Source organism: Zophobas morio, unplaced genomic scaffold (genome assembly GCF_036711695.1).
Source record: "Zophobas morio isolate AGI-343-1 ecotype UQ-CSIRO unplaced genomic scaffold, CSIRO_AGI_Zmor_V1 ptg000074l, whole genome shotgun sequence".
In the NCBI taxonomy this organism is placed as follows: domain Eukaryota; kingdom Metazoa; phylum Arthropoda; class Insecta; order Coleoptera; family Tenebrionidae; genus Zophobas; species Zophobas morio.
The window spans coordinates 1,021,886-1,036,400 of record NW_026972179.1 but is presented as its reverse complement, the minus strand read 5'-3'; the positions used below and the strand labels follow the sequence as shown (position 1 = coordinate 1,036,400).

At 27.9% G+C, this 14,515-nt stretch overlaps 1 protein-coding gene across 4 annotated transcripts in view; it reads right to left on the bottom strand.

The window, feature by feature from the left end:
* Positions 1–14,515, bottom strand: part of LOC135143734 (uncharacterized) — a 32,150-nt gene that overhangs the window by 10,264 nt on the left and 7,371 nt on the right. For 3 of the 4 annotated variants that reach the window (XM_064075654.1, XM_064075657.1, XM_064075656.1), the window contains exons 2-3: positions 13,523–13,674; positions 7,024–7,133 (exon numbers count right to left, since the gene is read on the bottom strand). In XM_064075654.1, coding sequence (XP_063931724.1) covers positions 7,024–7,133; positions 13,523–13,635 — 223 coding nt within the window. In that variant the 5' untranslated portion in view covers positions 13,636–13,674. Of the gene's footprint in view, positions 1–7,023; positions 7,134–7,198; positions 7,387–13,522; positions 13,675–14,515 lie in introns of those variants that run through there. The other variant, XM_064075655.1, reaches the window with a different exon arrangement.

Sequence of the window (14,515 nt, the reverse complement as noted above, 5' to 3'; positions counted from 1 at the left end):
GGCTTCGGAGACGTTAGTCACTTGAACAAATAAAATCAAAAATACGGTCGCAGCGCCCATTAAAAACTTTATAGTAAGTGCGATATTTTGTCAAGTGCTAACGGATTTTTTTAAGCGCGGGCCAACTTTTCTATTTATTTTTTAAGCACATGGTTTGAACGATGGACGTGTCAAGGGGGTATTTTATTAGCTGCTAATAACTTCGGTTTGTAGTTTTTCAAAATTCACAAAGGATTTTTTTTTCACCCTAGACATCCAGATTTTTGGAAAAAAATCAAAATTGTATGACAACATTTCTTGCAAATATTTTAAGATTGTCGTACGTGGTGAATCATTTGTCTAAATTTAGTCGTTTATCCCCTCTTAAAAAATGTTTTTAAAATTAGTTATACAGGGTGACTCAAAAAAAATCATGAATGAAGCAGTTTATGGTATTGGTTAAATCAAGAACGACTCGCTCCATTTTTCCGAAAATTTTCATTTTTCGATTTTTCAGTTTTTCATTACTTTGATTTTGATTTTTCATTTTCTCGATTTTTTAAACTTCATTTTCGTTTTTCATTTCATTTTATTTATATTTTGCACTTTTTCGATTTTTAAGTTTCTCAATTTTTAATCCTTCGATTTTTTAATTTTTCGTTTCTTCATTTTTGATTTTTCAATTCTACAGTTTTGCAATTTTTCCACTTTTTTTTGATACCGAAAGTTGAAAAATCAAAAAACGGAAAAATTGAAACAGCGGAATCTCAATAAATTGATCGATACACCCAGAATTCGAAACATGGAAACATGAAGACATTGAAGAATCGAAATACTAAAAAAGTTGAGAAATCGGAACACGAAAAAATTGAAAAATTGAAAAATCGTCAAAAGTCAAAAATCAATTTTCCGTTTCTTCAGTTTTTCAAGTTGTTGATTTCCAATTTTTATAGTCTTCAAAATTTTTATTTTATACTCTTTAATTTTTTCGTTTTTGATTTTTCAATTTTACGTGTTTGCAGTTTTTCCATTTTTTTTGATTCGAAAAGTTGAAAGATCGAAAAATTAACAAAGAAGTGAAGAAATGAAAAATCGAAACATTCCAAATAAAAATTGAGAAATTAAAATATCACACTTTTTCGTTTTTACTTTTTCTTCTGTTTTACAATTTTTTGATATCATAATTTTCAGAGTTTTTCATTTTTCCGTTTTTCATTTTTTTTTTTTAAATGAGGTATTATACGATCCCGATTTTGATTTTTTATTTTCCCGATTTTTTAATTTTAAAGAACGAAAAATTGAAAAACCGAAAGACTTAATAAGAAAATTCGAAAAATTGAAAATGACAAAAAAATTAAAAAACTAATTCAGGAAGTGAAAACCTTCCAAAATTGAAATGTTGATTAATCGAAAAATCGGAAGCTTGAAAAATTAAGAAATCGAAAAGCCGAAAAATTTAAAAATCGAAAAATTGAATTAAAAAAATTTTAAATTGTAAAACGGAAACATCAAAAAATCGTAAAATCGAAAAATTGAAAAAGCAAAAAATTCAAGATTCCAAAAATTGGAAAATACCAAAAATGTCAAAAAAATGGGAAATCCAAAATTTGGAAACTACCAAAAATGTCAAAAAATGGGAAATCCAAATATCGAAAAATTAAAAATTGAAACATTGAACAACTGAAAACTTGAAAAATTTAAAGATCTAGAACACAAAAAACTGAAAAGTAGGAAAACCGAAGTATTGGAAAATCAAAAAAGTCCAAATTCGTCAAAAGTCAAAAATTAATTTCCTTCGTTTTTTCATTTTTGATTTTTCAATTTTACGTGTTTGCAGTTGTCCATTTTTTTGACTCGCAAAGTTGGAAGAGCGAAAAATTACAGAATTGTCAAAACTGTAAAATCGAAAAATTGTAACACTGATTTTTTTTATTTGATTCTTCAAATTTTCAGTCCTTGATTTTCCAATTTCGCGATTTTTCCAATTTATTTTTCAATTCTGCAATTTTGGATTTCCAAATTTTCTTATTTCGACTTTATAATATTTCGCTTATTAGATTTTGTACTTTTTCGATTTTTACTTTTTTGATTTTTCAATTTTTCGTTCCGTCAATCTTTCAAGCTCTTGATTTCCAAGTTTTCATTTTATACTTTTTCGTTTTTCATGTTTGATTTTTCAGTTTTACATTTTTTTTTCATAGGAAAAGTTGAAAAATAAAAAAACTGAAAATTTTAAACAACGGAATCTCGATCTTCCAAAATTGGAATGTTAAAAAATTGAAAAATTTAAAACTTAAAAAATCAAGAAAAAATCTAAAAACAGAAATGTCGGAGAACTGAAAATTCGAAAAATTGAATTAAAAAATTTTAAAATTGAAAAAGCAAAAAAATTCAAGAATACAAAAATTGGAAAATATCAAAAATGTCGAAAAATTGGGAAATCCAGTTACCGAAAAATTGGAAAAACGAAAATCGAAAAGCCGAAAAATCGAAAAATCGATACACCCAGAAATCGAAATATCGAAAAATTGAAACATGGGGAAATTGAAGAATCGAAAAACTGGAAAATCAAAAAATCGAAACAAAAAAAATGAAAAACTGAAACATTGAAAAATTGAAAAATTCAAATAACTGAAAAGTCGGAAAATCGAAATATTGAAAAATCTAGAATTCAAATAACTGAAAAGTCGGAAAATCGAAATATTGAAAAATCAAAAAGTCAAAAATCGTCAAAAATCAATTTTTCCTTTTTTTCTTTAATTTTTCACCAATTTTTAGAGTCTTCAAAGTTTTATTTTATATTTTCGTTTTTTCATTTTTGATTTTTCAATTTTACGTGTTTGTAGTTCTCCATTTTTTTGACTCGAAAAGTTGGAAGATCGAAAAATTAAAAGTCGACGAACTGAAGAAACGAAAAATCGAAACAGTGAAAACTTAAAAATTGAGAAACTTAAAACTGGGAAAAAATTAATGAATCGAAAAATTTTTAAGAAGCGAAACCGAATCGAATCAAAAAACCCAAAAATTTTAAATCAAAAAATTCTTCAATCCTTGATTTTCCAATTTCGCGATTTTTCCAATTTATTTTTCAATGTTGCAATTTTGGATTTCCCAATTTTCATATTTCGACTATAATATTTCGTTTGCTAGATTTTGTATTTTTTCAATTTTTAATCCTTTGATTTTTCAATTTTACATGTTCGCAGTTTTTTCATTTTTTTAATCTTCATTTTCACAGTTTTTCGTTTTGTCATTTCCATTTTTTTTTCAGTGTTTCTTTCGACTTCGAATAATCTTTCGTTTATTCAATTGTTCAAATTTTGCACATTTTTTTATACGATAAATTCAGAAATCAAAAAACTGAAAAACTGAAACAACGGAATTTCGATAAATTGAGAAACTGAAAAATATTAAAGAACCAAAAATTGAAAAACCAAAAAAGAAAACTCGAAAAATTGAAAGATTGAGTAATAGAAACAAAAAAAATGAATAAATAAAAAAATCTGGAAATTGAAAAGCTTCCAAAATTGAAAAATCGAAAACTTAAAAAATCAAGAAAAAGGAAAATTGAAAAGCCGAAAAATTTTCAAAATCAAAAAACAAATGTCGGGAATCGAAAAATTTAATTAAAAAGTTTTAAAATTGTAAAATCGAAGCAACAAAAAATTGTAACATCGAAAAATTGAAAAATCAAAAAAAATTCAAAAATCTAAAAATTGGAAATTACCAAAAATGTCGAAAAATTGGAAAAACATAAATCGAAAAAATTGAAACGGAGAAACTGAAACATAAAAAATTGGAAAATCGAAAAATTGAAAAATTGAAAAATCGAAGTAGCCCAAATTCTATAAATCCAAACATCGTAAAATTGAAAAATCTGGAAATTGAAGAATAAAAAAAATTGAAAAATCTAGAACTCGAAAAATTGAAAAGTCGGAATATGAAATATTGCAAAATCAGAAAAATCAAAAATCGTAAAAAGTCAAATATCAATTTTTCATTTCTCCAATTTTTCAAGTTGTTGATTTCCAATTTTTAGTCTTCATTTTCACAGTTTCTCGTTTTATCATATCCTTTTTTTTATCTTTTCTTTCTTTCGATTTTATAATTTTCGTTTATTTAATTCTTCAAATTTTCAATCTTCGATTTTTCGATTCCAAGATTTTCCAACATATTTTTAAATTTTTCAATTTTGCGATTTTTGGATTTTTCAATTATCCGATTTTCCCATTTCTTTAATTTTCATATTTGGATTTTATAATATTTCATTTTCAGATTTTACACTTTTTCTCGATTTTAAAGTTTCTTCATTTTCATTAATACTTTGATTTTTTCAAAGTTTTTCAAATTTTCAGTTCATACTTTTTCGTTTTTCTCATTTATGACTTTTCCATTTTACAATTTTGTACCTTTTCCACTTTTTTTAACACGAAAAGTTACAAAATCAAAAAACAGAAACATTGAACCAACAGAATCTCGATAAACTGAGAAACTGAAAAATTTGAAACAACGGAAAATTGAAAAACTGAAATAAGAAAATTCAACAAATTGAAAATTGAGTAATAGAAACCACAAAAAATGGAAAAATTAAAAAATCCAGAAATAAGAAAATTCGACAAATCGAAAGATTGAGTAACAGAATGGACAAAAAATGGAAAAATTAAAAAACCAAGAATTGAAAATCTTCCACAATAATTGAAATGTTGAAACATTGAAAAATCGAAAACTTAAAAAATCAAGAAATCGAAAAATCGAAAAAAAAATTTAAAATCTAAAAACAGAAACATCGGAGCATCGAAAATCGAAAAATTGGAAAAAAAAATTTAATCGTAAAATCGAAACAACAAAAAATCTAAAAATTGAAAAACCAAAAATTCAAGAATCGAAAAATTGGAAAATACCAAAAATGTCAAAAATTGGCAAATCCAAATATTGAAAAATTGGAAAAACGAAAAGCCAAAAAGTCAAAAAATGGAAACATGGAGAAATTGAAACATGAAAAGATCAGAAAATCGAAAACTTGAAAAATAGAGAACTCGAATTAGCCCAAAATTTATAAATCCAACAGCGAAAAATTGAAAAATCTGGAAATTGAAGAATCGAAAAATTGAAAAATCTGAAACTCGAAAAATTGAAAAGTTGGAAAATCGAAATATTGGAAAATCAAAAATGTCGAAAATCGTTGAAAGTCAAAAATCAATTTTTCGTTTCTTCAATTTTGCAAGTTTTTGATTTCCAATTTTTAGTCTTCAAAGTTTTATTTTGTACTCTTTCGTTTTTTCATTTTTAAGTTTTCAATTTTACATATTTTGCCAGTTTTTAATCTTCATTTTCACAGTTTTTCGTGTTTTCATTTCCTTTTTTTTAATTCGTTGATTCAATTCTTCAAATTTTCAATCTTCGATTTTTCAGTCCCGTGATTTTCCAATTTATTTTTAATTTTTTCAATTTTGAAAATTTTTGGATTTCCCAATTAACCGATTTTCCGATTTCTTTAATCTTCACATTTCGATTTTACAATACATATTTCGTTTTTTAGATTTTGCACTTTTCCGATTTTTAAGTTTCTCAATTTTTAATCCTTTGATTTTTCAATTTTTCAAGCTCCTGATTTCCAATTTTATACTTTTTCGTTTTTTTACAATGAAACAACGGAATCTCGATAAATTGAGAAACTGAAAAATTTTGAAGAACGAAAAATTGAAAAATTGAAATATGAAAATTCGAAAAATTGAAAAAACGAAAATCGAAAAGTCAAAAAGTCCAAAAATCGGTACGCCAAGAAATCGAAGCATGGAAATATGGGGAAATTGAAAAGTTGAGAAGTCGAATAGTTGAAAAATAGGGAAATCGAATTACCCTAATTTTCTATAAATCCACACATCGAAAAATTGAAATTTGGGAAATTGAAGAACCGAAAAACTGAAAAATCAAGAAATCGAAACAAAAAAATCGAAAAATTGAAAAACTGAAAAATTGAAAAATCTAGACATCGAAAAATTACAAAGTCGGAAAATCTAAATATTGGAGAATCGAAAAAGTCAAAAATCACTTTTTCGTTTCTTCAATTTTCAAAGTCTTCAAAGTTTTTATTTTATACTCTTTCGTTTTTTCATTTTTGATTTTTCAATTTTAAATATTTGCAGTTTTCCATTTTTTTATTCGAAAAGTCGAAAAATCTAAAAGTTGAAACATCGAAAAATTGAAAACAGAAAAATTGCAAATCGAGAAATTGCAAAATCTAAAAACTGAAATATTCAAAACACATATTCACGATGGCAAAATGTTTTCTAAAATTTCAGATACCTCAGCATTCAAACGATTCAAGAAGCTAAAAATCAAGTATTCTAATCAAATTTCTGTAGTTGAAGTATGAAACAACGTGTTTTGAACACTCTAAATCTTCTCAGGACATTCAAATTCGTTCAAGCGTCTCAGATTCTGAAAAGGAGACGATTTGGTTCTATAGGTTATAGCTTTAATGAGCATCAGAATATTTAGTTCCACGATTTTTGTTGCGTTTTCTGAAGCTACAAGTATGCGAAGCTTAAATATTGGCTTAAATTAAGCTAAGCAGAAGCGGGTTCTTAGCAAGTTTTCGTAGTAGCAGAAATTTTGAAAAAAATCAGAACTATATGTGTTTTTGTAACTTTATTTTAAAAATGAAAACTTATCTCAATTTTTCAAATGCGCTACCTGCTTTTAGTTGCACTACGAAGCAAAATAAACCCACAAACGAGATTATTATATACAGTTTCAGCACATTTCGTTGAAAGTGGCAGTTTCAAACACACACTTTACGTAATTAGATCAACATACGTCGCTTACCCTATCAAGGTATTAAAAAGACTCAGACTCGAAATAATCAAAATATCAAGTACACTTGCGAGCGTTCAAAACGGGACACCCAAACTTTGCACTCACCACAACAGCGAGTAATCCAGCAAAGTTTGCCCACGTTACCAAAATTTTGTTATTTGTATTTTGAAACGATTAGTCGGAAATCGAAACGTTACCACCCCGTCTCACAAAGCAGCCACTTACTTGGTGACTGGCCACTCCTCTGCCGCTGCTCTTCCTCTTCCAGCATCCTCAACACGGCCGAATTTTGCAGATTCGCCGGTTTTCCCACAGTGGGGTTGTTGAAGTTAATTCTAAAATCAGACACGGGTTAACCCGAACTCACCCCAGCACACATTTTCGTCAGAAAATTCAATACCTGTCTTCGACGAGGTAGCTCATCGTGGATAAATGCACCAACTTTTCGCAGTTCAATTAGTAAAGTAATTTAAGTAAATGCAGACCGGCGCGATTGGTACGGATCGGATATGTTACGCGTTCGAGAGCATTTCGTGTACTGAAAGTCTTCAGCATGACTTGCGAAACCCTAAACGAGACAAATCTTCGTCATAAAGTTAGTGTCTTGCTGACACGGCATAATTTCGGATCTACGCACACTCTGAATCACCTGGACCGAAATATGAACGGATTCATTGATCTTTGAGGGTCACTCAAAAAATGTATCACGCTTGGAAACGAAACGGTTGATAAGTGCATTTGTGAGCAATTAGGAAGCGTTTCCTATATAAATGTGACCAGTGAACTCTGGAGGTTTCAGTTGCGGTTTTATTGCATTGCTTCGCATCGCCAAGTTGCTTCAAAAATAGACTCTCATCTTTCACTCCGTTTTCCTCAAAAAAGAGGTTCGTGTAAACTTGGATTGTTTACGCGGTCTAATATGATTCTAGAATCGTTATACACAAGAGCTACTTTCTTCAGAAAACAAACACCCGAGAATTCTTAGCAAAATAAACGTCCATTTGTCCTTAGCGAAGTAGGCCGGTTTTATTTATACTCGATATAAATTTATAGAAATTCTTGGTGTTAGTTAATTTATCGACCAGCTGAAGTTTCAGCACTTTTCTACCCAGATGAAATATTATATTCATATGTCTGCAGCAACTGCCAAAGATTGGCTATCGAACCACAAACTTTGGCATACTTCCTCGGTCTGGATGAACGAAGACACACAGGTACGGACAGTGGCGTAAATAGCACCCGGCGAGGAACGAGTTTTTATATTTTTTCTTTTTCTCAATTTGAAATTTTTCAGTTTTTGGATTTTTCAATTTTTCGTTTCTTCAATTTTTGATTTGCAGGTTTTCTAGTTTTCATTTTAGATATGTAATAATAATTATATTTTTTTTAGAGTTGTTCACTTTTTCAATTTTTCGATTTCTTGATTTCTCGATTTTTAGTTTACTTAATTTTTCGATATTTCAGTTTTACAATTTTTCAATTTTTGCCTTTTTTAAATTTTCATTTTTACATTTCTCAATTTCTCTATTAATCAATTCTTTGATTTTTCGATTTTTCCTCTTTCCAATTTATCGATTTTTGAAGTTTTCGTTGTTCCAATTTTGGGATTTTTCAATGTCTCCAATTTTTTAATTTAAAATTTTTCACTTTTTTGATATTTCGATTTCTCGATGTTTCGATTTTTAAAATTTCTGATTTTTCGAATTTTGAATATTTTGAGTTATCGTTTTTTTTCAAGTTTAAATATGTATTTCAGTTTTAAATTTTCCGGTTTTTCGATTTCGGGCTATTTCGATTTCTCCATTTCTCGGATCTTTTGATGTCTCAATTTTTTAATTTCGATTTCTCGGCTTTTCCATTTTTCAATTTTTTATTTCTTCAAGTTTTTAGATTTTTAAAATTCTCCATTTTTCGATTTTATGTTTTGTAATGCTTCGATCTCCCGATTTTAACCTTTTTAATGTGTATTCCAATTTTTCGATTTTGGAATTTTCGATTTCTTACATCTCGATTTTTCGTTTTTTCGATTTTAAAATGTTTTTACTTTTCGTTCTTTTTTTCAAGTTTTCAATTTCTCAATTTTTCAACATTTCAATTTTGAGAATGTCTTATATTTTTCAGTTTTTTGATATTTTCATTTTTCAACTTTTTAAATTTTGATTTTTCGACTTGCCGGAAATCGATTTTTGGGTTTTTCAATTTTCCGACTTTTCAGTTTTGAGATTTTTCAATTTGTCGATTTTTTAGTTTTTCATTTCTTCAGTTTTTCGGTTTTTCAAGTTTTCGAATTTTTAAATTTAAAATTTTTCAATTTTTCGATTTTATTTTTTTTTTTACTTTCCGATTTCCCGATTTTAATTTTTTTTATGCTTTTCAATCTTTGGTTTTCCTAAATTTTCATTTTTCCATTTCTCGATTTCTCGATTTTTCGACTTTTTAATTTTGTGTTTTTTTTAAATGTTAAATTTTTCGTTATTGTAATTTTTCTATTTTTTAAATTTTAGATATTTAGATTTTTCGACATCTTGAATTCTCGATCTTTTTTCAGTTTGAATTCCTCGGTTTTTCGATTTTTCAATCTTTCGACTTTTCAGTTTTGAAAATTTTCGATTTCTCGATTTTTCAGTTTTTGATTTTCCAACTTTTAGATGTTTCAAATTTTAGAGTTTGCAATTTTTCGTGTGGGTTTTTAATTTTCTTTATTTTTTTAATTTTAGGCTTTCAATTTTCCGTTTTTTTTTTTTAATTTTTCATTTGCAGTTTTTCTAGTTTTCATTTTAATTATGTAACATTCCTAATAATTATAATTTTTAAAGTTGTTCACTTTTTCAGTTTCTCGTTTTTGAAATTTTTCAATTTTTCGGTGTTTGAATGTCACAGTTTTTGGACTTTACAGTTTTCAAGATTCTATAATTTTTCGATTTTACAATTTTTGGATTTTCCAATTTTTCAATTCGAATGGTTTTTCTTCTTTCCCATTCTTCGATTCATTAATTTTTTTTAGATTTTTAAGTTTCTCGGTTTTTAGTTTTGCATTGTTTAAATTTTTCACTTTTTCGAGTTTTTAACTTTTCGAATAAACAAAATCGAAAAATTATAAAATAGAAAAATTGTAAAACTGAAAAAGTACAAAATGAAAGCTTTGGAAAATAAAAAAATTGGAAATCAAGAACTTAAAAAATCAAAGATCGAAAATGTAAAAAATTGAATAAACAAAAAATTATAAAATCCAAAGAAACATTGAAAAAATAAAGGTAATGGAAAAATGAAAAGTGATATAAAATCAAGAAAATGAAAATTACAAAATCGGGAAAATGAAAATATGGAAAATCTGAAAAATATAGAAATTGAAAAATTCCCAAAATTGCGATGTTGAAAAATTGAGATAGCCAAAAATTTAAAAATCGAGAAATCGAAAAATTTTTAAAATTGAAAAATTGAGATATGAGAAATCGAAAATTCCAAAAATGGAAAAATTGAAACACATTAAAAAATAAAAATCCGGAAATCGAAACATAAAGATTATAAAAGCGATAAATGGAAAATTTAAAAAATCGAAAATTTAAAATATATACTAGAAAAATCGAAAATTTTGAAAATCGAAAAACCAAGAAATCGAAATCGAAAACTTGAGACTTCAAAAGATCGAGAAATCGAAATAGGCCGAAATCGGAAAATTCAAAACTGAAATATTTACTTAAAAAAAAGATAAACGGAAAAATCTAAAAACTAAAAAAATCGATAAACAGAAAATTCCAAAAATCGAAAAATTGAAATACAGATTAAAAAATTTAAAATATCGAAGTTAAAAAATCGTAAAAACAAATTCCATTCGATTTTCCGTTTTATCGATTTTGCAATTTTTTGTTTTTTCAATTTTTTCCATTTTTTTAATTTTCCCATTTTTCAATTTTTCGAAGTTTCTACTTTCCGAATAAACAAAATGGAAAAGTTATAAAATAGAAAAATTGTAAAATTGAAAACTCAAAATGAAAAAACGCAAAAGTATAAAAGGAAAGCTTCAAGAAATCTAAAAACCTGAGAAATTGAAGAAACGGAAAATTCGAAAATCGAAAGATTAAAAATTGGGAAACTTAAAGATCGAAAAATTGCGATCGAAAACACGAAAATTATTATAAAATCTAAATATTGAAAATTGGAAAATCAAGGAATTGAAAATGTGAAAAACTGAATAAACAAAAAATTGTGATATAAAATCCAGAAAATGAAAATTAAAAAATAGGGAAAATGAAAACATGGAAAATCTGAAAAATATAGAAATTGAAAAATTCCCAAAATTGCGATGTTGAAAAATTGGGATAGCCAAAAATTTAAAAATCGAGAAATCGAAAAATTTTTAAAATTGGAAAATTGAGATATGAGAAATCGAAAATTCCAAAAATGGAAAAATTGGAACACATTAAAAAATAAAAATCGGGAAATCGAAACAAAGACTATAAAAGCGAAAAATGGAAAATTTAAAAAATCGAAAATTTAAAATATATACATACTAGAAAAATCGAAAATTTTGAAAATCGAAAAACCAAGAAATCGAAATCGAAAACTTGAGACTTCAAAAGATCGAGAAATCGAAATAGGCCGAAATCGGAAAATTCAAAATTGAAATATTTACTTAAAAAAAAGATAAACAGAAAAATCGAAAAACTAAAAAAATCGATAAACAGAAAATTCCAAAAATCGAAAAATTGAAATACAGATTAAAAAATTTAAAAAATCGAAGTTAAAAAATCGTAAAAACTAATTCCATTCGATTTTCCGTTTTATCGATTTTTTGTTTTTTCAATTTTTTCCAATTTTTTAATTTTCCGATTTTTCAATTTTTCGAAGTTTCTACTGTCCGAATAAACAAAATGGAAAAGTTATAAAATAGAAAAATTGTAAAATTGAAAACTCAAAATGAAAAAACGCAAAAGTATAAAAGGAAAGCTTCGAGAAATCTAAAAACTTGAGAAATTGAAGAAACGGAAAATTCGAAAATCGAAAGATTAAAAGTTGAGAAACTTAAAGATCGAAAAATTGCGGTCGAAAACACGAAACTTATTGTAAAATCTAAATATTGAAAATTGGAAAATCGAGGAATTGAAAATGTGAAAAATTGAATAAACGAAAAATTGTGATATAAAATCCAGAAAATGAAAATTAAAAAATCGGGAAAATGATATAACAAAAATGAAGAACTTGAAACAACATCATTACGCCGAATATGTTCATTGCGCTACACATAACCTCAATTTAGTCCTTAATGATTCTGTTAAGAATGGATGGCAACAACATAACATTGAGATGAAAGAAAATGATAAGTATGTTATAAAAAAAACTTTTAAAAAGTTATGCCCCACCACATGGTCATCGAGGTTTGATTCTCTAATTGCCATTAGATATAATCTCTCAACAGTTATGAGCTGAAATTATTTTAACATCCAAAAAGAAAAGTGAAATAGATGAAGCTGTAGATCTTCGTAAAAAAATGGATTCATTTGAATTTGTTGCTCTATTAGTATTTCAATGCGAAATTTTAGAAAATGTCAATTTGGTCTCAAAAACTTTACAGAGTTCAAATATTACTTTAGATGAGGCTTGTAAATGGATGGAACATCTAAAAGACAAATTTCAAAGTATACGTGACAATTTTGAACAAATAATGGAGGAATCAAGGAAATGTGCTGATACCTGGAAAATTAACAATTCTTTTTCAAATAAACGTACAAAAAAAGTAAAACTGTTTCATGACGAATTATGCGAAGATACCGTTTTCAAAGATCCCACTGAAAAATTTAAAACAACCGTTTTTTATCCTGCTCTTGATATTTTAAACATTCAAATTAAAGATAGGTTTGAAAGCATGAAAAACGTCAGAAACTATTTTTCTTTTCTGGAACCACAGGAAATGTTGAATAGTACAGACGAAGAATTTGTGGAGGCAGCATCAAAGTTGGCAAATACATACGAAGAAGATGTTTCTAGTGCAATCTGTGGGCAAATCGTTAGTTTTAAAAACATTGTTGTTGGTGAAATTATTCAGCAAAAAATAACTAAAATTACAGATATTGCTAAGATTCTGTTTATGGACAATAATTCTTTAACGGTAGAAAGATCTTTTTCTAAATTAAAATTAATTAAATCATATTTGCGAAGCACGATGAGTCAAAAACGATTAACCAACTTAGCTGTGTTGAGCATTGAGTGTGACCGATCTCAAAAATTAGATCTCGACAGTGTCATACGCGAATTTATGAACTCTCGACAACGTCGAATGAAGCCAGTATAATCAATTAACAATTTTTAAAAATTATTATGTGTATAAATTATTATTATTTGTAAATCTGTGTTATTCGGCGCCACTACTGGTAAACCAGTAATTTCATATTACTTTTATATTACTTTTTAAATTTGGTGTATGGGGGCGCTTACTATAAACTGCGGGGGGGCGCAGTGGAAGCTAGCTACGCCACTGGGTACGGACTTTAATTATTGTCCCAAATCCGGGTTATTTTCGCCGTCGCCCACCGCCGTCTGGACAACTCCCGAAATAGCGAATACTTAATTTTAAAAATTTTCCGGCGCAAATATGTCAATTAGGATTTGCCCGGTTGGAAATGAGGTTGTTGGAATGTACACCAGCAAAATATACCTGCTTGGAACTGCGCCAAATCCGTGCTTGTGTAATTGTTCTGCGAAAAGTATCCGCATTATTGAGTCTTACCCAACAGCTCCGTTCGATAGAATCTGAGATTCTCTTTGGATTACTTCTCGAATGTTCTGCTCGGAGTAGAGGCCGATGGGAGAGTTGAACTGCTTGTTGACCAATCGTGCCATTTTTGGGGGGTCGCTCACTTCGAGTCGCTTCTATACTACCTAGATGGGGAAAATATGCAGTGGTTGTTTATGATTCGGTAATTTCGAACGTAACGAGGAACTATTTTCGGCCGACAATGTTAAGTAAACTCGTGTCGGACGAGATAATCAAAACTCTTGCGATAAGTGTTGAGGTTTCGGGGAAAACGGCGCCGGATTTATGATGCGACGCAAAAATTCCAGCTAAAGAAAGACGGGAGGAAGATGGATTGTCACAGTGTTCCAGAGTCGGGACTATTATTTACGTGTCGTCACGATTTACTAATCCGGGTTTAGTTTTGTCAGATTGATGGTATTTTTGTTCTAGAATTAGCACTTTGCCCTATAATTGCGCTTGGGTGGGTAAATTTAGTCCGATGAGATCATTAAGGTTTTTTTTGAAAGTGACGTCAAATGTATGACGTGCACAAAAAAATTTGAATACTTTAGCAAAAAAATCTCAAGTGAATGCAATGTTCTAATTTTGCTCCAGGCAGTGACACAAAAAAGCTCTTTCTAGAACGATGTTTGTCACACCGTCTGGTTAAATTTATGACCCAAAATATTGGTATTCGTCATAAAGGGAAAAATGTCGCTAATTTTGAAAAAGACAACTCAAAGAACATCTAAAATGTCAAAACCCTTGCAAATTGTGAAAAATGGTTTCTGGAGAGTAATTTAACTTGACCTGGCACTTTGTATTTGTTTATTTATTTATAATTATTTATTTAAATGAAACATCTGTACCACATCTATTTTTAAACAAATTAGCTCTTGAGATCTGGTTCGCTTCGGTATATTCTAATAGCTTTCTTGTTTTTTTTTTCTTGGCTGACAAACTAATAAAATAAATCTAAAACGG